General features: G+C 38.0%; 2 protein-coding genes across 2 annotated transcripts in view; both read left to right on the forward strand.

Moving 5' to 3' along the window:
• The window catches only part of FRMPD2 (FERM and PDZ domain containing 2), a gene marked incomplete at its 5' end in the record, with an annotated part of 39,990 nt that extends 24,022 nt beyond the window's left edge, over window positions 1-15,968 (forward strand). The window contains 11 exon segments of the mRNA XM_010185610.1: window positions 1,117-1,411; window positions 2,337-2,495; window positions 3,147-3,321; window positions 4,662-4,872; window positions 6,045-6,082; window positions 8,409-8,473; window positions 9,990-10,151; window positions 11,010-11,181; window positions 13,025-13,101; window positions 15,106-15,191; window positions 15,788-15,968. Of these exon segments, the coding sequence (XP_010183912.1) occupies window positions 1,117-1,411; window positions 2,337-2,495; window positions 3,147-3,321; window positions 4,662-4,872; window positions 6,045-6,082; window positions 8,409-8,473; window positions 9,990-10,151; window positions 11,010-11,181; window positions 13,025-13,101; window positions 15,106-15,191; window positions 15,788-15,968 (1,621 nt within the window).
• A 2,558-nt stretch (window positions 15,969-18,526) lies between these two features.
• On the forward strand, window positions 18,527-23,960 carry PTPN20B (protein tyrosine phosphatase, non-receptor type 20B). The gene is made up of 6 exons (XM_010185611.1): window positions 18,527-18,556; window positions 20,225-20,315; window positions 21,432-21,766; window positions 22,560-22,775; window positions 23,022-23,084; window positions 23,889-23,960. The coding sequence occupies exons 1-6, from the start codon at window positions 18,554-18,556 to the stop codon at window positions 23,958-23,960; spliced, it is 780 nt and encodes a 259-aa protein (XP_010183913.1). The 5' UTR covers window positions 18,527-18,553.
• Window positions 23,961-24,251: the final 291 nt, after the last annotated feature.

Genomic DNA, 24,251 nt, shown 5'->3' on the forward strand with positions numbered 1-24,251 from the left:
AGATAACTTCTAAAACAAGAGCTTAACACTGGGGATCTTTTATGATTTCACACAAGACGCACAATTTGTGTTCCTTCCAGTTGTGTGTGTTTGCTTGGTAGATGGCAGACATAGTTCAGTTCTACCAGAAAGTAAAGATCCCAGGTAACTGTTATATGTGAAATGGCATGGTGTCTTTGCTGTGTGAAGCATTAAGAAAAGCTATGCCATTTTAAGTGTTTCTAAGATGAATGAGGTTAGCAATATTTCAATAAAGATTGATATGATGAAAACACATGCTTTTAAAAAATGTGTTACCAAGCATTTCTATTAGCTTTAATGGTAAATTTCATGGGAGACAATGCTATAGTAGTCTGTCAGAGTTCATTAATGACAACATCCAAAACTATCTTAAATACAACACATACGATTACAGTTCAGGCCTGAACATTAAAAGCGCTCAATACTGTGTCTCCAATATAGTGGAATAAAAGAAATAATAATTTTAATTCAAGTAATCGAACAAATCTATTGATTTCCGTAGGACAACTCTTGTGCTTCAAGGCAAGCATAAGAATAAAAACAGGCTTACGAAGAGAAGTCAGGACTTGTATTTTTGATGGAGAGATGGGAATAATTTTGTATTTCATGTTTCTGGTCTGTGCTTTAGTTAGCAAGGAAAGATCTGTAGGAGCCAGGGATGTGGCTGGCATTTTATTTTCAAGAAAGAAAGCAAATATGAAAATTCTAGTAGTATTGTAATATGCATACAACTTCCCAGATAAGTTAATTAAGTTGTTTATGGCAGATGAAATAATTAATGGTCTAGGAATTGTCCCATTATTCTTTTCAAGAAGCAACCAAAGCACTAATTAATGCTCTAAAAAAGGAGCGCAAGATTTTGCAGGCTGTTTTTAAATTCTGAAGGCTTTTTAATCTTTTAACTATCTTTGAAAAATATTGACTACTTATTTATTCTTATAGTAACACTGGAGGACCCAGACAGCAATTTAATACCATAACCAGTACTTCAGTAAAAATTAAAATAAGGTCGTGTATAAGCAGTAGCCTTTTCAGTGGCCATCTAATAAAGCACATGGAGGAAAACCCCAGCACTGCAATCTTTTTATTTTCCAGCCACATATTTAATAAGCGTGATGATGACCTATCGAACACAAAATGTATGCCTGAAACTCTCTCTCTAACCCCTATTGATGAAGAGTATCTCACTATCAGCTCAACGTCTGTGACTTCACTTTCACGGGGAGGAAGCTCCGAGACACTCTCCTCAACCATGGTGACCCCACAGCCACGTGTTTGTGGTCCTTTCTCCTCATCCCTGCCCGCTAGAGAGACACATGACAGTGACAAGGAATGGGAAGACTTGGACGAACTAGAGGAAGAGAAGGAAGAAAAGGAAGATTGTACTAGGGTATGTGATAAGCACCAGATTATGAACAGGTAGAATATGAAAAGAAACAACTTTAAGAACACAGCGTACTTAAACATTAATTTTAACTCATTATCTATGCTATTTCTGCATGGCTTTTTTTTTTTTTTTTTACTTTCCTGAATGTCCACAATTTTCAAGCAAAGCAGACCTTCCTTTTTTCCCAGCTGTCCAGAATTCTTTACTGTTTTCCTTAAGGCCATCTCCTTGCTCTTGTCAACTTACTATTTCGTCAAATTTCCAGCATTCTGCAGTATTACTCCCTGTGTACAAAGGCCTAAAAGCCCTCTAGTAACCTCTAAAATTAATTAGAGTCAGCTACTTAGGTTTTTTCTGTCGTGTTTTAAACACATGTGGAAAATCACTTTGTTATAGTGATACTACTGTAATGCGCTGATAAGCAAGTATGATCCTTGTGCTAATTACTCATCAAAATACAGGGCTCAGTCCTGCCAAATGCTGAACATCTTGCATTACTGCTGATACTAATGAGCTCTGAATTCTTACTAATTTGAGAACACTGAGGACAAAACTGAAGCCCAGCCATTTCCTTCAGTGAGACAGCAATAGCTGAAAGAATAATCTCTGGACCCTACTATTGCAATCCTTGTCAGCTCAAAGGACTCCAAGTTTTTCTTTACACATTTCAAATACCGAAATTCCAGTCTCCAGTGGCATTCTCTCCCTTATTAGGCCCTATCAGTCAATCACCATGAAGCTCCACTAGGTAAAAAGAAGTAAAATTAACTGTGGCATGAGGCAGTGACAGATCAGAGAAACGCTTATGTATGCTCTTATTTATACCATCTAAGGAACTGTTTTCTATCTGTATATAAAACATACTGGAACATGTTAATAAAGCAACAGAAAAGCCTACATGAAATGTATCTTGTGCTTATTTTAATAGGAAATGGAGATCTTTGTGACTTTGACAAAGTACGGGAACAATGGTTATGGATTCTCTGTAGTTTTTAACAAAGTGGACAACTGCCTGTATGTTGATGAAATCTTGAATGACCCTGCACTGTCTGATGGAAGACTAAGAAGGGGAGACAGAATCATTATGGTACAGTAAGCTTTTGACTTTATACAGAAGAGAGAGTATTTGCAGATCAGCGGCATTTAGCTTCAGTATTTTTCTTTCCGTGGGGTCCAGTTTATCACATATTTAGGCATGCAAGCGCAAATCAATCATATATTAAATGCAATTCTGCTGGCTTCAGTAGAACAAATTTCAGATCGGATAGACTGTATGACCAGGCAAATAACATGTATCATCTAGCAGCAATGAAAGACAACTGAGACATTAAATGCCTTCCCAATTAAATGACATAAAGTTAATTAATGTGATAAGATAGATGACATACAAAGGATGCAGGAGTTACGTCCTTTGTAACATATGAATAAGCCTATTTTCAGCATGGTTCATCTTCAATTACTGCATTAGGCTGGCTTCCTTGGTTTTTGCTACAAGACCTTGAGTTTCAAGAAAACAGAGCTATTTTTATAAAAACTCCGCATTCAGAAAAATAAAAGATCAAAAAAAGAAATCTTACTGCAATCTTAACTGTTGCATTCACTGACATGAAATACCACAGAAAAGCAGTAACATAAAAGAGAAAACTCATTTAAGTTCATATGCAAAATTTAGAGTGGAGGGAGAAGTACCTGATGCTCAGTGAGATTTATGACATAATTTTATTGGTTTGTCATTTAGGTGAATGGAATTGATGTCACATCTTTGCCGTGCAATGAGGTCCTGACTTTACTGCAAAGCTCTCCTCCTGATCTGCACCTTGTGGTTGGTCGTGCTGACAGTGATCCGTGTCCCTCTATTAGGCCAGATGAGATTCCTGAAATTACTCTCACAAAAGGTGCCAATGGACAACTAGGTGTGTAGTAAATACTACGGATACTATTTTGGACAGGGATTACAGTAATTGTAAGATAACCATAAGCAACTGTGGTCTTGGATCAATATGATCCTGAGTGACCTTGACACCTTTATGCTCTCCTCCATCACCCACGACTAAGGAATCACAAAATCACAGAATCACTCAGTTGGAAAAGCCCTCTGAGATCATCATGTCCAACTGTTCCTGTCTACCCACTAAACCATATCCTTAAGTACCTCATCTACCTGCTCTTTAAACACATCCAGGGATGGTGACTCCACCACCTCCCTGGGCAGCCTGTTCCAGCTTCTGACAACCCTCTCAGTAAAGAACTTCCTCCTTATCTCTAACCTGAAGGGAGACCTTTATTCTGGTCCAGGCCTTAAAGGGAAGACTAATATATCTTTATTAGACTGATGAAGATTGTTGGGAAAAATTATCTTTGTACTATCACTCTATCAGCTGAAGTTTCTGGCAGATGTCCAATCTGATATTTTCATGATACTGATATACAGAAGTTGATGGTAGTTAGATATTAACATATATCTGCTGAGACATATAAAGATCTGTTTGGAGGGAAAGGAAAAAATAAAAAGTAAAAAAAACCCAAACCAACAAACAACAAAGAAGGATGAGCCACTGGTTAGGTCAATCGTTGGCTGTTCAGAAAACCTCCACTCAAATCCTTGATTCACCGCAGACAAAAGGCTTTATCTACATTGTGCAATATAATGGGTAAAAGAAATCCCCACAGTGTGAGTATCTTGGTATTTCTGCAGAATGTGGCGAGTACTACACACAGATAAACCTGTAGACCCCAGGAAACAGCATAGCTATATTTGTTCAGTTCCAACATCCTACTTCCAGTTCAGAAACTAGCTTGTTTGGATATTGCTTGAATATTGTTACATGATTCTGTTTTGCACTGTGTAGATATCTCCTTAGTTGTCATATGCCTCCATTCCCTATGTCACTCTAAAGATTCCAAGGCACTTAAACACTCTGGTAACGAGGGAGTTACCGCTATGCAGCTAAGTGTCTTATTCAAATGGCTGTTCAACATCACGAGAAATAGATCTCTGTGGAATAGCTGAAGCATAGAGATGGATGATACAATTTAAATTATTTTCCATACTTTTTTAACATCTAATTGCATTTCACTCTCGCAGTCCAGCTCTTATACCCTGTCCCACTGGGGCAAGACTGTTGTTTGTAATGTTGGTGATTTGTTAAGCCTATCTTTCCATGACCCGCATCTATTCCATTAGGCTATATGTCAATCACAGTAAAAATCAAAGCACGCTGCCACAAAAGATGCTTTCTCTGCATTATTCTAGGCTTGAAGCTGACAGGAGGAGCTGGAAGCAAGTTACAAGGTATTTATGTGCTAGAGATAGTGCCTGGCTCTCCTGCCAGTGTGGAAGGCAGTTTGCAGCCACGAGATCAGATTGTTTACATCTGTGGACTGTGGACTGAGGGCATTAGCCTGGATGATGCAGTGAGAGTGTGTGAAGCTGCCACCCAGAATGTCCAAATCAAAGCCACAAGGTAAATCTGAGTTGACAAGGTAAATCTGAGCGTACCCATTCTCAATCCTACTGTTAAGGCAGGTTTCTAAATTTTACATCAACAAGTCAAATAATAAAACCAAGACAAATTACAAGAAAAATGCTTTACCTCAAAGTTCTGAAGGTTGCAACCTGATAGATGACATCCATAAGATACCTTAACTCCTTGCAATTACCACTAACACAGTGAATACGTGTAGACACGAACAACACAAATGAGAGCTCTTCAAACCTCACTATTCAAACAGAAATCTACATCCTTTAACTGTGAGGCTGGCCACCATTCTCAGTCATCCTGTTCTCCAGGGAAAATCTTCTTTTTACTTCCAACACCAGTGCCAGCCTTCTCCATACATTCTCAGATTCACAACTACAGGCAAGAAACTACCTCTGATGGAAAATTATTATTTACTTCCAACAGCTAAGTGTTTTAAAAAGGTGTTTAAAATGGGGCATTTAATCTGTGGCAAGTTAAGAACATCCCCCATGTGTTCGTGGCTGCATTTTAGATTTATTGTGTTCTACCATCTGACAAAGCATCAGCAGAGGTCCTGGTCTGGTACAGAAATAGCTTCCACAGATCTCAGAAGGACAGTCAAATAGCAATCCAAAAGTATGCGAATGACTAAGTTACTTAACCAGAGTTAGCAATGGTGTGTCTGTCACAGCTGTCTTAATGCCGTTCAAACTCTTACCAGTGCTTTACTGACTTGCACTGGGCTAGCAAATGAAGAAACTGCAGCCTCATTATACTTCTTGCCATACAAGCACTTAGGAGGCAACACACCCTGATCATAAGAATTACAGTCTAAGGAGATAAAGAGAAATAGCGTAAAGGAAATCACAAAAAAATCATTCTTACTTTATAGGGAGGAGCCAAAAGTGAATTCAAAATGTACCACAAAGCATTTCTGTATTGGGACAGACGTTTTAACATGTTCTTTATTTCCCTCAAATAAAATGTTTCACTGTTGTTAAATACAGGCAAATATTTTATACATTGATATAAATGCTCTTTAGGAAAGCACCATTAACAAAGTCATAGAAGTGCAACTACAATTTAGACAACTGACTTTCTAAAAACAATTTTCACATGTGCTTTACAAAGCATGCAGCTCTTAATGGCTCACGTTTCACTTTTTCTGTCCCCAGAAATGGCAATCCAGTGGTTCCTATAGAGCAGGAAAATAGTAAGTAAGGCTAATCTTTTTTGGGTTTTTTAGTTCAAAACTTGCTTCTGATTTTGGAAATGAGCATAAGGTATTAATTCATTGCATTTTTAAAATTATTAACAGATTGTAACTTGGCATTCAGTATTTCTGTTATGGCCATTCTAAGGGTCTGCAGGAAATTTGGTCGTTCTTTAAGGATATAAATAAATTGTATAGTTATCTGTAAAAAACAATTTCTTGCATTTTGCATAGTCAATTTATATTTTTTTAATTTGCTAATAAATGGGAATTTCACATGCTCGTATTTCAGCATCTGTTTTGATTGAAACTATTCTCTAAGGTGTTTTCCAGCACTTTTTGAGCCACAGTTTAATATGAGCCACAGCTTCATCATCTAGACCAACTTTTTAAACTGTTATCAATAGATCTACAGAAATTCAGAAACAGATAGCACCAATATCCCTTAAGTTAATATAAGAACATTCCTATCAGGAGACAGTATTTAATACTACAAAACTTCAGTAATCATCTGCACTACAAAGACTTGACCAGAACTGCTCTAGCAGTAGAGGGAGTCTCAGCAAGCAGAGGTGAAGGAGGACAGGTATCGTGTCTACATCACTGCATAGAAACTGTGTTAGCTATGCAAGTAATACTTTCCAGAGTACATTTGCATGCATGTTAAGTGAAGCCTAACCCACCATTTACCTTACCTGACTGGATATCTTGATTTTTATTAATCATGAAAAGATGACCTAGAAAAAGTAACCGTTTAACCAGAATGGCGCATATGCCTACACTTACCTGAATACTGGCATATGGCTACTTGAAGAAATGATTCCAAGTCAAGCTACTTACAGATTTCCTACTCTACAACTATCAGCCATGTGTTTGTTTTTATAAACTGAAGCAGCTTATTTCACCTACTGAAGAACAAGCTGCTTTGAATTAATTACAAGACACAGATGTAAGTTATATGTACTCTCAGTGACTGTGGTATAACTAAAGCACAACCAATGCATATTCTGGTACCACTTTGCTTACACATCCTTGCTCCGTGAGCTTTGCAGATTCCAAGATTTCTCAAGACACCTTCAAAATAGATTATCAGATCGGATCTACCTGCCTCTCTTATAAAACAAGATTCATTCCTTTTATAAGGCATTTAAAAAATCTATGGTAATTTGGTATTTGGTGTTCTGTTTTCTATTCTCTCTGATAGATTTATAGATAAATCTAGAATAATTTTCTATTAAGGAAGCAAACCTTCATTTTTTTATAGACTCTTTTAGTCACAAAAATGCTACTAAAATTGCAAATAGCACAGGGTGCTTTTTTAACAACAGACCTTACCGTTTTCTATAATCCATATATTAAGAGCACTTTGTGGAAGTCAATTAAGAACATCAAGATATGATAGAGCAAAACCCCAAAACCAGAGGTGGGTGGGTGGGTGGAGGTGGCAGTGTCAAGAAATGCACACTGTCTGCTTACATATCCATCTCTGCAGACACTAACACATCCTGCTTCTTCCTCTGCCTGATCATTGCCACATGTCTAGAATGACTCAGTCTGATCTCTGATCGTTGGTGATGAAATATCTATGCAATTCATGACAGAATTGTTTATATCACTCTGCAAACTGGCAAACTCAATAATGCAGTAGTAAGTGTCTCAAACTGCTTCATATAGTATCAATATTGCATATTTATGCTTTGTTTAATAATCTAAGCACAGAGTTTACGTTCCCTTGTGTATATGAAGGTTAGCAGGAGGCCTGTCAGAACAAACTTCCATGTGTGCTTTTAGGGCTACCTGCTGAGACAGAGAAATCAAATATTTCTTTCTCAGATGAAAACCTGAATTCCCAAGAACAGCATCTGCTCCATCAACATGGTAAGGAACTCAGCATTTTCCATTAAGGTTTGTGAAATTTTGGGCCCTCTCCTTGAAAGAAAATAAATCTGTAGGTGGTACTGGCAGCACCTGGGAAAGATTAATTCTTCATAAACAAAACTGCCTCCTTCAGAGTTGCAGAAAACATTTATTCATTACCTGTTGTCCATCTGGTGTCTCTGACCCCATAGCATGCAGCTTTTAAAGCTTGTTTTGGAACCTGCTCCCTGGGAGGTAAAAAGTCTACAGGGATATTGAACAGAAGGCTCAGTTCATTGTTCAGGAGTGTAAGCCCATATAAGTCCACAGGATTTTTGTGTGTGTGTGTGTTTTACATGTCAAATATAAAATGTCTTTTATGTTTCTGAGTATGATTTTAAGTTTATGCTACACTATACAACATTTTACCAGTACAACTGTGTAAAAATTTTTGTCTGCTTTTTCACAGAGAAACATTTGGAGGAAACAAACTGTGGTGCTCAGGAAAACACTCCTGATTTTCCAGAATGTAAGGTAAGTGGCAACTTCATCAGGTGTGAGAGTCCATCAAGTGAAGTAAGCTGCATGGAGTGAGATCTTTTTCAATATTGGTATTTACTGTATTTGCTTCCTCTCCAGTTTCTTTGAAAATATGAATGTAATGTATTTGGAAAGTATCCTGTGAAGTGCTGGATTGCTTCAGCATTCATGGACATGGGCTGAGCACTTCCTGGGGCAGATTCTTCTATTGCTGTTTTTCAATGTAAAATATCACTATTTTGGGAATATAAACACAACTCATACGACATAGCCCCTCAATTAGGTCTTTATAGTATTCTTAGCAGCTTAGAAGATTCATCCTTAGCTTAGAAAGAAGGTAGCACAGGAAAAGGATATGGAATGTCACAGCATGGAACTCTGGGGCAAATAAGTGTAACTGTAATTGTGAAGGATTTTTCACAACAATCTTTGAAACCTAAGATTAGTACATTTCATTCTGAAATCCTCAGATGGGGCATTTGAAAAGAGGGTAAAATGACTGCAAACCTTTGGAGTATTATGGAGCACTGACATAACCATAAAGGTTTGAATTTGGAAAGAACAATGCCCTTTTTGAAATGATGAATTCACAGGTGTGTTCTTTGAAAACAGAAGTAATTCCCATGCTCAACATGCAATACTTCAAAATTCTTACGAGCACAAACATCACTTCTGTTGTGCGAACACGTGGAAAATAACGTTGCGTGAAACTGAAATTGCCCACATTGAGATTTGTATTTCATAGAAATAGATTCAATAGTTTTCTCTTGATTGTCGTTTGCAAAAAGAGGGTGCTCTCTGATGAAATTAGACCTCCAACCTGGCAGAAAAATGGGAACAATTTTCTCACTTTTAAGTCATCGCTATTACTGCTTCTTCCACACCATTTAATCCATGATGGCTTATCTGTTCAACTTGCTAAAATAATTTCTGAGGATGATATTTGCAACACTGGAACTAGTCAGGCTGCAAGTCATAAAAATTTCTAGGTTGCTGCTATTTCTGACATAATACTTGACCCTAAAAAAGCTGATTTTAATACTGAATGAAGTGCCAAAGCCAAACAGATGGATATGGTGGGTTGCAAGATTTTCATTATAGAACAAAAGAATGAAGTATGTACTGCATTACTGTCATGCTGGAGATAAGAATGACTTAGTTATCAGTGAAGGTGATGTATTTGATATGCTATAAAAGAATTACAAAAGTACCTGTTTCCTTGATCTTAAGAGGTTATTTTCTCCTCTAGCAATTATTTAAAAATATTATAGAAATAAGTATATACTATTTTCATTCTGATACATACATGCAGCTGCTATATTAATCACTGGAGGCTCTATACACCTATTCAAGAAAATAAGTTTTCCTATTGTATATAATATTCTATTACACCTGTTCTACATTAGCCACGATGACTGTGAAGCATAAGGGGATTCTTTTGTATTAAAAATGCGAACAACCCACAGCCCTGAATAAACTCCACTTTATGCTGCATCCTTTTCTATTGTAGGACTTCATTATTAAGATTGAACTGGAAAAAGCAGAAAATGGAAGCCTAGGATTCGCACTAGTAGGTGGAAGAAATGGCAGGGCTATCCTAATAAAAGCCATCAGCCCGGACAGCATTGCAGACCTAGATGGAAGGCTTCAAGTTGGTGACATCCTACTTAAGGTAATGCTGCTTCTCCATTGTTTTGGCCTACATTTCCTCCAATTACTCTACAATAAACATTCTGTTCAGTGTAAAGGTTGTGCAGACTGCAGATCTGAAGATGGTGTCACTCAGTTCCTGGAGGTCAGGGGACTGTCCTGGATCCCCCTCACTCCTTGTCTAGAGGTTCAGCTTCCTGTGGGACTGGGCCTCTCGACAGCCAGAGGTGGCTGTTGGGCACTCCAACAGAGAAGCAGACCCAGTATAGCAGGGCAAGCAGCAAAGTGCAACTACTCCATAGTGCAACTGTGCCCAGTGAGGATTACACATGAAAAAAAATCACGGAAACAAGAGTTAACTGACCAAGTGTGCATGTAACAGCCAACCAGGAGGATATTGGGAGTAACCTATCATCAGTACCAGTTAGGTATTATCAAGGCAAGCAAAAAGCACTGGAATTAGAGCTTTTGAATCTTTATTTTAAATCTTACTATCTTAACCACATTTTAATATAACATATATTTTTTTAAACCCCAAATTATTTTTAATTCCGGCCTCCAGAAGTTTCAGCGTTTTTGTGTGCTTTTCTATGTTTCATTTACTTTCATCTCTCCTTCACCTTCCATCTGAAGCGTGGGGAAAACAATGCCCTCATAGCGTCTCAGAAGAGATGCAGAGTATACTTTTGTGGTGTACTGCTAGCAACCACGGTATAAAGAAGTACAGAGGAGAGGTAAAACGAGTTACTGGAATGGGAGGGCATGAGGACACATGAATCACAAAGAAGTTATATAAAGATTGCTCGGTGCTGGGATATGCAATGAAAAACAAGGCTTTCTGTTACAGGAGTCTGGAAGTAGATATAATTGTATTTTTCAGGTGAATGAGACTTTTGTGTCTGGTCTGCCACGGCAAACAGTTATAGATCTGCTGCGCAAGGCTCAAGGCACTGTTCAACTCACTGTCTGTCGAAGCATGGCTTTGCATTGGACTTACTCAGGCAATCAGAGCAACCATATACCTCCCTCCCAGAACACAGAAGCAAAGCCTGGTAAGCAGCCAGATTCACTCAGTACATTCTAAAAGTGGGATTATGTGTTGCCTGAAATCAACTTTGTATTAGCAAAACAATTCAACATTAATAACTTTACAGTTAGTCCTGGTTCCTAGCTGTAGATACAAACACATTCTTCACCCTGATCTGCGCTTCTGGTTAAGTTACTCAAGACATAGGACCACAGGGAAAGAATGCCCAAATGTGTTTTTTAAGTCTAGGAACAGTGGAAGCAAAGCTGCAAGACCCTCAAAGATGCTTTAACACAGCTTATGTTTTTAAGTCATGAAGGTTCCTGGTCTGATTTTACCTAATTTTACACATCTCACTGATGGAATCACAGCCAATTATTGACCCAGATGCTAAAATACATTTCCCACAAACTTCACATCCCAGCACTCCTACCTTCTCTCTTAGAAACACTACCTCTCATGTTCTGCCTGGAAGATAGCTCCTCTTCCTTCTGTGCTTGTTCATGTTCAAATCCAGAAGCCTCTGCTCTCAGGTTGATTGCTATTAATTTGAGAGCACACACACCTGCATAAGGCAGTACTTTGAGAGCTGACTTAACTCTAATGGAAGAAACTTGTGCTGCAGGCTCTACTTTACTGAAGAGTCAAAAATTAAATACTAATTCAAGCTGGGAGTGGAGGCAAGGATATACCATTACCAATAGATTATTGGCTTATATTCCTCAACTTGCTCTTTCTTTGAACACTGAAATTTTTCCTATAATTTGGAGAAACTTGAATGAGAAAAAGACAGAATTTCTCCTTAATATACCTACTAGCCTGCTGGTTACAAATTGGAGGCTTTGTTTCAAATTTTCTCAGGCAAGAAGTTACTGCCATTGTTATTTTCTTTCTCCCCAGCTAACTAGGAAGAGATGCAGAGCTGACTGACATTTTTGGACATATTTTACAGCAAGCATTTAATGCATCTGGTCAGCTTAACTGATGCAAACTTACCTGCAGAGGTATTTTTGGCAATTCTGCTGTTAGGCAGCAGCTGCCTCTATGGTTGAAGGGTCTCAATTTTTTCAGTGTCTATTAGACCAAATCTAATCCTATTAAACCCCTAGCCTGTGTCATTAGCACTGGACACTTCAGTTGCTGGAAGCTACTCTGTGTGTTTCAAGAGCAAAGCTTTTCCATAAGGATAAGAAAAGTGTGCTCAGCACTGGCCTGGAAGGAGGTTGTTCACTGCCCCATCTCTATTCTAGTTTAATTTAGGGGTTAATGATGCAAAAAGATTAGAAGGATGGCCAATTATAAAGAGGCTGATAAAAGCTCTTGCTTTCTTAAGGGCTGTGGACATATTCCCATTCACTTCAGTGGGACAGCCTTTTCTCCAGCTCTGCAAATTCAAGGAACTAGCCGTGGGGATGTTTGCATCTCACATGACATTGGTGACGGTTGCTGGAAAGCTTAAACTGTTTTCGTGAACCAGCAAAATCCAATGGTATTATAGAAGTGTTGGCATCAAAGTTAATCCATGGTATTTGTCCCTTAGCACTGCAAAGGAATGGGCTGGGTTAGGGAGGGTAGATGTAAGTCTTGTTTTAGGTTTTTTGTAACTGCTACTGGTACAGGGGTCTACATCAGTGTATCTTTTGGCAACCTGAATTATGCTGGCTTCTTCAGTGGTGATATATGGCATCTGTGCTGTACTAACCCTCTCAGTGCATCCGTGAAAGGGATAGTCTGTGTTAGATTCTGGCACTGTATCTCAGTGCCTCTTCCAAGATCAAAGTCCTCTGGTGTGCGTGGCACAGAAGAAATTAATCTGTATTTTCATGCTTTGTAGGCATTTTACTTTGATTTTGTTTTCTGGTTTTCAGATAACGCTGAGGGAAGCCTGAAAGCTCAGTCTGTTTTCACTTTCAAGGAAGAAGAAGAATCCAACCTGATGTGCAAGGTAAAATGATGTGCACCAAGGTAAAATTTGAATCAGGCTTCTGAAAGTTATCAGGCAATGTACTTGTATGTTTGTTTACAAAATGGGTTTGCTGCAGTGCAGGCAAGAACCACACCTTGGTATAGAAAAAAGATTAATGTGAGGGAAGGGTGCTGCAATGACTGGAACTGCTAATGTTTGAATGAGTCAGGGGATTACACTGAGATAAAAGCATATCATTACTATAATATATATGTGAAAAGGGCAGGGGAAAGGAAGGTTGCATATGCAAATCTAGTTCTGGTGATTTATAAGATTGGAATGAATGGTGGATTAATTTTACCATTCAATATTTTAAAACAATATACTTTAAAAGATTTATATTCAACTGTCTTCTATCAATATCCATAAATTAGAGGCACCCAAACATATTCAAACATGGTTATGTTTTTGAATCTTAGTCTTTCAAGACATAGATCTTCTTATCTTCCAGATCGAATGAAAAAAAACCCAAACCCTGCCTCAACCAATATAATCAAACTAGAGAAAGAAAAAGGGAAGAAATCCTAGACATTAATAAACTGAGCAAACCTTGAAGAGGAATTTGTTTGAGGAAGTTTTAAGTACGCTGTTGGAATGGGTGCTGGGACTAAACTGTTACAGATTGGTGAAATATAATATCAAAACAAGGTCATGTCCATGATCCAGCAAAGAAGTACACCCAAGAAATAATATAAATAAGAAGTAGGAAATACTGCTAAGGTTACAGGTTCCTTATTACATCCCTGAGTTAGCAAGATATTAAGGCACAAATTTAGTTTTAAGCATGCGGTTAAGTCTATCTAGTTCAGCACAGCACATGCCTAGCTTCAAGCACATGCTAAAATTTTTTTCTGAATTGGTTTTATTAACTCTCTCTTCTCTTCCAACTTGCCATTAGCTGTCTTCTACAAATCAAAACTATTTATGCTTTACTTTAAAGGGCACAGCTGCCATCTACTCCGAAGATGTAGACGTTGAAAATAACAACCTACTGAAAAAAACACATGCAAAAAAGCATCAGTAAAACATCTTTCCTTAGCAAAGAGAAAACAAAAATCCATATTGCATCCTCCAATCAGTGTAGTCAGTAGATGCAAATCTGGATAAATTGAGTCATTGTTAAATAGGCAGCCATGAATTCCCCTATTCTAATTGGGAGACACAAGCACAGAAGTAAGAAAATAAAGTAAAACTGGCAGCTACCATTAAGATTCTATGAGGCATTCAGTAGTTTATACTGTGTAACATGCCAGAGTGGCTTCTGAGTGCATCAGGGATATTAAGCAGGGAAAGAAAACCGCACTCTGAACTAAAACTTAAATAACTACCTATCAAGTGTTACAACTAAGAAAGAGCCACTTCCACATACTAATGGCAGATGTCCTGCACCATTATTTAAATGCAGGACCAAGTTACCATTCCGTAGGATGGAAAAACAGCTAACTAATACTATTGCTTCTACTGCACATGGAGCATGATCAAGGGTCTGCCTTCTCCTTTAGTTAAATGCTTCTTCAGTAGAGCATCTGCACCCTGCTTCTAACAGCTGGCATCATTGTGTCTGAGATAAAAAAAGGAAATTCTTACAAACAGTTCCATCTCAGAAACTGGTGTTTTCTGCTGCAAAGAGCTGGGAGGTGAAGAGTATAGTGACTCATGATTCCTGTGATTGCATTTTCTTTATGAGATCAGAGAGGATATAACTAACGTGAAGTATTCAAAGTTTAATTGTGCTTGCTAAGTTGTAGAGATGTCTGAAGACTGTATCATTATCAAACTCACAAACACAGCTGTTGTGGGTTTTTACTCCTAGTAGATAGGGCAATGCTGAATCAAAGTTGGAAACTATTCTATTTTCCCTTTTCTTCTTCAGTGAAGGACACATTTTTGTCAAATATACGAAAGAATGTTAATGACAGTAATTGTATTCTTGATGTTTCTGTGTACTGATTTTTCACAGCCTTTTTTACTTTAAACCTGCAGGATCCAGAGAGTACACACAATTCCCCTCTGCAAGGTCAGCCGGCTGGACAAGGCTATAAGGACATCATCAGTAACATTTCAGATAGGTAATTCTTTCAAATGCAGTAAAGCTATTAAAATACATAGTACAGAAAATCTATTCTTATATTTCCAGAGCTGTCCTAATATGCTATGTAAATGCACTCATGTGTCCCAAGTGATAGAAATACAGTTCATTGGAATGCAGCTCCATCTGCAGTAAGAGTTGCTAAACAGTTTCCACACAACTACTAAGACAAATGAAACGGAAGCTTCTAGGTGTAACAGCTCACGCAGACATGCCTAATCTAGCTTCAGCCTTACTAGTGGTGAAAGAGAGAGAGAGCAGCACTATTATGCTGGTGTGGGCAGCGTCCCTGTGAGTTTTACTAAGTGTTCCAAGCAGGTCTTGTATCCTTGGGCTGGACCTTGTGCTACTGTGGCTGTAGTGATACAGATGTTGAACTCCAGACACCAAGGAAATTGCCCATGGCAGGGGGATTGGACTAGATGATCTTTGAGGTCCCTTCCAGCCCAAACCATTCTATGATTCTGTGAAATTAGAAGTGACCAAAAATAGATTAAAAACAAAACCTTTGTGCACTTCAGATTATCAAAGTTTCTGCCACTTTCATAAGACCATTCAACTACTGCTGTTTTACAGGTCACAGGAATATCCAGAATGTGAAGGCTGCAGAAGAGAGAGTCAGCAGTCTGAGTCAGGCAACTGGAACAATGAGGATGATGATACGCTTCACAGGATTTCCATTCTACCTAGAAGTAACCATGCAAAAACTTCTCTTGTTTATGTAACATTACAGGGCAGCTCCTCCACATATGTATAGTGACAGCAACACTAATCCCTTGTATACAAGCTAAGAAGTTGTTCTTTATTTCTCAAAGAGCGCTCGGGACACAATTTTAAACATTGATACATATGTAGGCTATCAAACCTTTGCAACATCCACAAGAAAAAGGCCCGCATCAGGAGCTCTCCAACTCTTTTGGAGATCTGCTAGAAGGACCGAACATGAGTCTGGATGTAGTTAACCAAAATCAGGGTGTGCAGCTCTGCTGGTTATCACCCACTCAGCACTGCTCTGAGCAGCTCTGCCTTGGAACTCCAGTTTCAAAAGGATGAGCAACATTTTTTTTTTCCTTTGTGGGTTTTTTGTCTTTCTCTTGTTTTGGTTTTCGGTTGAGATTTTTTTCTCCTAATGTTGTACGTTATGTCCTTCCCCAAAGTAAAATCTCTTAAGACCTTGATTATGTTCAATTAGGTGTACAAACTGAGAAAATAAGAGGAAAATAAATGTGTTGAATTTATTTGAGCAACATCATGACATTTGTTCAAATCATGCACTATTGGACAGTGCAAAGAAATGACACATAGGGTCAGAGGCTAAACAAAAAAAATTAACATTGCAGTTTGGGTCAGAAGCAATTTTGTGGCAGCTTCCCAGTGCATAATTAAAAAAACCCTGAAATTCTTAATTTGCCCCAAAATGAATAAAATAAAAGCAGATGGTTTATCTTACCAGAGGTAGTAGAAGGATGTAGTAGAAGGCCTTTTTTATATATGAAAGGCAATGACAAAGAAGACTTTGAGAATTTATGGAACAAATTCCAAGAACATGCTACAAAAGGTGTTTCTTATAACTAGATGCAACAGATTTTTGAAATCATTGTCCTCAATCCCATACTGTTCCCATACAGCTCCTCAAAAAAGCAAATGAAACAGTTACACAAACATGGAGACTGAGTGTGTCAAATTCCATCTCAAGCCTTTGTTCCCAGAATCACCAAATTCCACTTTATATGATAACTTCATTAAAAATTCTAGAACTGATGTGCTTAAACACATACTGAAGCACTTTCACAGTTCTAGTGCTAAAGCCCTTCCAATATCAGAAGTCAGTTTACAGAAAGAATCTGCCTAGTTGTTCCTATAGAAAATTAAGCTGCTGCTGCCCCAAACAAGAATAACTTGTGAAAGGGATCATATTGAGGATGCGGCAGTATCCCACAGATTCTCTGAAATATGGGACTCCCTGCTTCTTCTTGCTCTGTGGAGGCAATGAATTGCTGATGTCTTTTATTAGAAGTAAACCACAGTTATCTGCCTCACACTACCAAGCTGTGCTGGCTAGCCAACAGAAGATTATAACCAATCTATCCTCTACTACCTTCTCAAAGTTTGGGATTTTTATTCCACTTTATCTAGAAGGAAAGAGAGGTGTATGGGAAATAACACACTTTATCTGGAGTGGGGGCTCTGTCTTCACTGGCACTCTCAACCAGTTAATAGAAACACCCTTGCATCTGTGAGGGTAAGAGAACACCAAGTGTCTTAGAAGCTCAGACAAGGCAGGTGCAAGTTGTAGCCCAAGACAAAAGCGTAGAAAGTACACCACTTCTGTAACGGAGATTAGTTAAGAGTAGCAATGACATCGTACAAAAGGAAAACAGAGCATTGCTCCTTGTCTTCAGCCTACAATAAAACTGTAGAACAGATCATCAGGTTTTCTTTGAGACAGCTGGCATGTTATTCTTTGCCAACAGTTCCCTGAGACTAAAAGGACAAATTCAATAATTCCTCTGCCTCAAATCACTGGTTTATTTGCCAGACAAGCTACTGTTTTTACTCTACATGGGAATAAAAGCTTTTCAGTAGCTCCAGTACAGTAGAGATATTTCTGGAGATACTGATCTTCTTAATCTGTCAAGTTTTGGATCAGAACATATGCTTCAGGGTGAGCTACTTAGTAAAAATTGATCCTAACTTTGTATCAAAGATTCTTCATATCTTGTTCTTGAAGGTGAGTGTGAGGTACAATGAAAAGAATAGAAGACATTTTCTTACTTCAGGGAGGAAGAATTTGCAGTGATTATTCCTAGCAGTGGCATGTGGCAATACTAATTTTCAGGCGAGTATTGGAAACATGAAGATGATTCCCTGTGAAGATGTGGCCAGAGTCTCCTATACCAATATAAACTAATGTTAAAGTTTACAATTCTGCAAGAACAGTTTATTTAGAACATATTTAGAAACCGTATGAGGCAGTAAGTTGCAATAGTTGGATCTGCTTCCAAATTACATGAAATGTGGCGCTGGTTGTATCCATGGTGCTGACTTATTCTTCCTTCTGCTGTCAACATAAGCAAGCCAAAAATAATTTTCAACATTTCATTTTCACTGCAGCCCCCTAGTTTTTAAAGCTATGACTTTGCACTATGAACTACAGTAATCAAAAACTCCTTTGTTTTTTTTTGTTGATACGTAGGCAGAACCTTTGCTTCTGGAGATGAACTGACTCGGTTAATTAACTTTAAACCATCACTGACTGGAGCAGGTCCACGGACTGACATCACAGGTCTTATTCAAGGCCTTCAGTTGCGGATTGAGAATCAAGAGGTGTTAAAGGAGTTTATGGTAAAGTGTGACTCTTTTTTTTAGGATCTGAATGTTTAGCAGAGCTAAGAAAGTGACTTTTAGCAGCCTTCTGCAAACTATAGGAGAAATCCACTTGTGTATCTTTACTGACTCCACTTTGTCAGAGAATTATTCCAGCCAGAATAGGGCTTCTACTCTGCCATGTGGGTGATGCTACTGTATCTGGTTCACTTTCTTTCTATTCCCTGTTCAGAGATACTGCCCACATGAAATAAAAAAATAAATAATACAGAAAAGTAGAGTATTAATCACTTTTTCCTAGACTGACTTCTTCCTATTACCTCCTTGGTTCTGCTGAACATTTGGCTAAAAACTGTTCTAGAGGATGCATTAAAGCAAGAAATTCATGCTGTTAGGGATTCATTAGTCTCAAAACAGTTGATGAAAGGAAAATGTTTCATGAAATGCTTCAGTGATCCATGGAAATCATTGCCAGAAGACACTATTAAGGTCAGGAACTTTGTGAAATTAAAACGAAAAAGTAACGTACCTCCATGGGTAATGAAAACACATAATTACAACTGATGGCATATAAATCATGAAAAAGTTTAAAAATAGGACAGCATATAAAATCTCTTGCTTCAGTATATAAATAGACTACTCAGTTATCAGCAAATTCCCAAATGGCAGATTATTTCATAAGTCTTCAACACAGTACTGGAATTTCCTTTAAAGGATGCACTTATCACCAGTGAAATAGATTGCTACCACCTTTCCATAGTAATTACAACGTTATCGGTTTCTTTCACTTGCCTTTCTATCTCTGACTTTCTGGGTAAAAAATCCCACAGGGTCAAGTGTATAGGATTTGCTGACTTTCTCTGAAGGCTCCAGGGCATGTATGAATTTCCATTCATTCCAGTCCATGATGATGTAGGCATAGCATAGTGTGAGTTGAGTCATGTGTCTGCTCAGAAAATGAAAAGATGGATATTTTATTTGAGTAAAAGCTGCAGTATGATGAAGATCTTAAAAGACTGTCACATGTATTTCAGTCCCTATACACTGTAGAGTGGCATAGTGTAATGGCTAAACATTGTGTAATGCATACCAAAGAGGTAAAAAGATTAAAGAAAAGTGAAGGTAACTCAGAACTGTAAATGAAATTAACTTGCACATCCCTGCTTCCAGCTACACTGCATTCTGTTCCTCTGATTCTTCTATGAGTACTTAACTACCATATGATTTGCACTTAACATCATTGATGCTGTTCCCTATCTCCATCAGTTTGTCCATCACTGAAAAGTATTTACTGATATTCACTACCTGTTAACAGTGCAACAGTTGGTGCTTCAGTCAGTACGTTATCAGTTATGAATGCTGACATTGCTAACATGAATGCCAAGACACTATTCCAAACATCTGTTTTACAGCAATATACACCAGGGATTTGTAATGACAGAGGCTGAGGATGTGGGTTAGAAATCTCACTTGAAAACTCCAGAAATGTTGTGTAAGCTGGAGAAAATACAAAGCCATTTAAATTACTTGCCTAGAAGTTTAGAGAATGGTGTACTGATTCTCTTCTCTCAGTCTGTTTGCCAGTCTTGGGTCACATATAGCAGTAAAGTTTTCTCACACCATCACTGTAAAGATTGCCTATGAAGGATATGAACAACATGGATTGACTATTTCTCCTTGATCTAGGCTTTAGAACATGTGAAACCAGTAGATGACTGCAGAACTGGCAAAGCACCAGAAAACCAGGATAAAAACAGATACCAAGATATTCTTCCATGTAAGTATGCACACTAATGAGAACACACATTAGTGAACAAAGACATGAGCAAGCAGGACAACAGCTGTAACACTGAGATGTAGGAGGTGCAAATCCCACCACATCCTTAATCACAGAGAGCTCCACTAATAAGGAAATGAGTTGAGGTTCTTTCAGAAGAGGCAGCATTCACGTAAGGATTTCTGCATTGCACAGTATGTTATTTTCTAAAGCACCATCTTCCACAAGGCAGGACTTGGTCTGGTAGGGCGCCAGCTGCCTTGGTCTTTCCTTGCATCTTTCTCAGAGATACTGATCTACATTTCTGTGGGCAAGTGTAACTTGAACAATAATAGCAGTTCCTTAAATCTATTTAAATATGCAGCTACATCTCCTGCTTGTGACACAGTGGAATGCTGAAAAATACAGTGGAAATCATGAAGTTATGTAGCTCTTGAAAAGATAAAGTTCCTTTCAGATGTATTTGAAAGCATAATATCCAAACAGAGCTTTCAGCTGTTCAGCTCTGATCTGAGTTAGAAACAAGTTTAATCACTGACAAGAAGTAATTTTAGAAGGAAGATTTGAGAGCTGAATGACTGCTGTTAACAAGGATTTACAAATAATGTACTGCCCAATGATTGCCCAAGAGGTAACATGACAGAAGGAGAACACTTTCTGGACCCTTGATGTCTTTCTAAACTGAAGCAGCAGCACAACACATGTAAAATCTGTAGCAGTTACCTCTATAGCAGTGAGGTATATATACAGTATACATTCTCAGGAGGTTCCTGTTTTGTAACACCAATATCCAGTGACAATGTTCCCATGACATACATTAAAACCAGTGTGGATACACTATTTTGAATTGCTGCCAAACAATTCTATGGTATTATCAGGCTTTTCAGAGTGTTATGCAAGTATCTTAAAAGAGAAAAAGCTGCAGTGAACCACACGATTTATCTGCAGAAACTCCTATTAGCAGTGATTAATATTAGTGCTACTAGCCAAATGTATCCTAAAACCCAGAGACATACTTTGCTGCTGGAAGCTGAAGTTCCCTGTCTCCTGAGTGCTAAAGATGGTAGAACTGTTTCAGATGTCCAGCTGAAATAGCAACTTTCTGTTTCTGTACAGACGATAAGACACGAGTTCCTCTGGGGGAAAAGAATGGCTACATTAATGCAAGTTACATTAGAATGAAAGTTGGAGAAGAGGAACATTTCTATATTATAACGCAAGGGCCTCTGCCATCCACTACGGCTGATTTCTGGCAAATGGTTTGGGAGAGTGAATCAGATGTGGTTGCCATGATGACAGAAGAAGTGGAGCTAGGGCAAGTCAAATGTCATCGATACTGGCCTGAACCACCCCATGACTCTATAGACCTGGCTAATTTCTATCTTCGGCTAGATAATCACCAGATGCTGGAATATTTCATAATTAGAACAATAGAAGTTATCAACAAGCGGGTAAGTTGAGAATATTTAATACTTTCATAGATGATGACATTTATTGGGTATTTTACATTACTAAACACTAGTATTATTGTTTGTTTCTTCTGTGATATTTCAGAATATTCAGGTTTTTGTCCCCAGTGTTTTTCAGGACTGTAAAAGTCTGAACAACAGGCATGAAATTAAGGTTGATGAAATGCTGCTGCTTTGCTCATTCAACAAGTAACGGAATCAACATTACATACATTTGAACAGGACTGTCCAAAAATCAATCCTTTAATAGTCACAGAGCTGATGTGTTCAGTGTTTTGCAGAATTGCTTGCTGTTCTCATCAAATCAAATCAGTAAGGGCTGCCAAAGTGGGTTCATATTCTGTAATATAGCATTTATGCTTATCAGCATTGATGATCGTACTATTGTGGCTATGATATTACTACTCTTCTATTAGTACAGCTTAGTCCAGTAACAGAAACAGTACTGGAATGTTTTAATTTACCAAATGGTTTTTGTTTGTGTTTTTTTTCATTCTAACCAACAAATGAGATCACGACATCCTTTTGGGGCAACAGAGTAACTTCAGTGCCTCATACAAATTATATGAAGTAAACTCCCTAGGCCTGTGTCTTCGAGTGCATTTCTAAAAATCTAAAAGAAACCTTAATATGGTCAAATATGAAAAGCTGAAGAATTGTAGGGTAGACAAACAATTTACTAAGAATTAAGCTGAAGGAAAATTTATCACTCAAATTCCTTGAAAATAGGTCTTAGGACTGGTATTTTTTAACATTTTTGGTCTTTTTCTTCCAGACAGAAGAGAAACGCATTGTAAGTCATTTGCAGTTTGCCAATTGGCCAGACCACAGTACTCCCAAACTGGCTGAGCAGCTCGTAAAATTTATTTGTTACATGAGAAAAGTTCACAGTACAGGACCTATCGTTGCTCACTGCAGCAGTGGCATTGGAAGAAGTGGAGTTTTGCTGTGTCTTGAAGTTCTGCTCAGCTACATAGAAAAAGATCTATGTGTAAGTATCAAACAGGTCATGGAGGTCAGCAACATGTGGGGGTACCTTAGAGCAGAGTAATTCCTGGTAGAATTCATTCTAACAAAATGGAATAAACTCAACTTTTGTTGTTTTAAACAAAAGAGATAATAGGTACAGATATACTACTTGTAAAAGAACTGAGTCAGAGCTTCCCCATGGGAACATGTTTAAATCTTTCTTTGTAACTTGCACGGCAATGAAATAAAAACTGTTTTCTTCTGGTAGTTCAACATCGAGCAGATAGTGAGAGATTTGAGAGATCAGCGTTTTGGCATGATCCAAAGTAAGGTAAGCTTTCAATGTTCAACTAGATTATGATTTTTAAAAGACTCAATTAGTGGTACATATCCACATGCTTTGATAAATTCGGAGCTTAAAGCCTAATTTCAGCCCTCTCATTTGAAGAGAATAAGAGTCTTCCAGCAAAGTGGTGTCTAGATTTAAATATAAAAGATCTGTTCCCTACTAATTAACTGAAATAAAAGCAAAGTACCAATATAATACGCATATCAACCCCCTTCTTTCTTTATTAAGTGAAAAGCAGAGATCAACAACAAAACCAGTGAGATATCATAAACTCTACCCTGCAAAATTGCAGCCTTCAGTTGAATTCATGCTATTGCTGCGTTATCATCACCTCAGTAAACCCTTCTACTGCTGAGTTAAACCTATCCTTGAAAAAGAGTTTTCACGCAGGAAAAGGCAAGATACGCTTAACTAAATTTAGAGTGAACAGGTGGTGGGAAGAAAAGCAAGACAGGACTAGGATAACTTCTTCCTACAGGCAAATATTTTAGCACATGCTTCAATATATTTTTCTTCATGATAGTGATTAAGCATGTGATTAATCATCTATATAACCTTCATTGACATAAATGAGCCCTGAACACTTACATTGAATAAGAAAGTGTTTCTGAACTTTAATGAGTGATGGAACAAAAAGAACAAGCATGCTCCTATATCTGTAATCTTTTGTATCCATGCTACAAAGATGCTGATGTTATAAATAACACTTCAGCCTGTTCATCCTTCACTGTCTAGAATGTATGTTCGGTGTAACTGGATGTTTCACACTAGCGTCTCTGTGTGCAGGATGAGTATATATTCTGTTATGAAGTTGTGCTGGAAGTCCTTCAGAACCTTCAAGCAATGGATTCCTACTGACTGTAATCTGACTCTTCCCTGTTGCTATTCCCCTTGGACTCCAGGGACCACTCAGCAATTGGTTTAAGGAGATGTCAAGCCAACACAGACAAGTATTATGTTACATGGTTTGTTAGATTACTGTGATTTCTAAGGCATTTCAAAACCTTAATCTTAACATGTCCTGGGTAAGTCCTTTAAATCTTAAATCTTGGCTCACAGTTTGAGGAAAAAACCAGTCAGCACTGCAACACTGCTATTAAATTGTCATGGACAACGTGTGTGTTCTGCGTAATAATGTAATAATTGTTA

The sequence above is a fragment of the Mesitornis unicolor genome, unplaced genomic scaffold (assembly GCF_000695765.1).
Source record: "Mesitornis unicolor isolate BGI_N332 unplaced genomic scaffold, ASM69576v1 scaffold12675, whole genome shotgun sequence".
NCBI lineage: Eukaryota > Metazoa > Chordata > Aves > Mesitornithiformes > Mesitornithidae > Mesitornis > Mesitornis unicolor.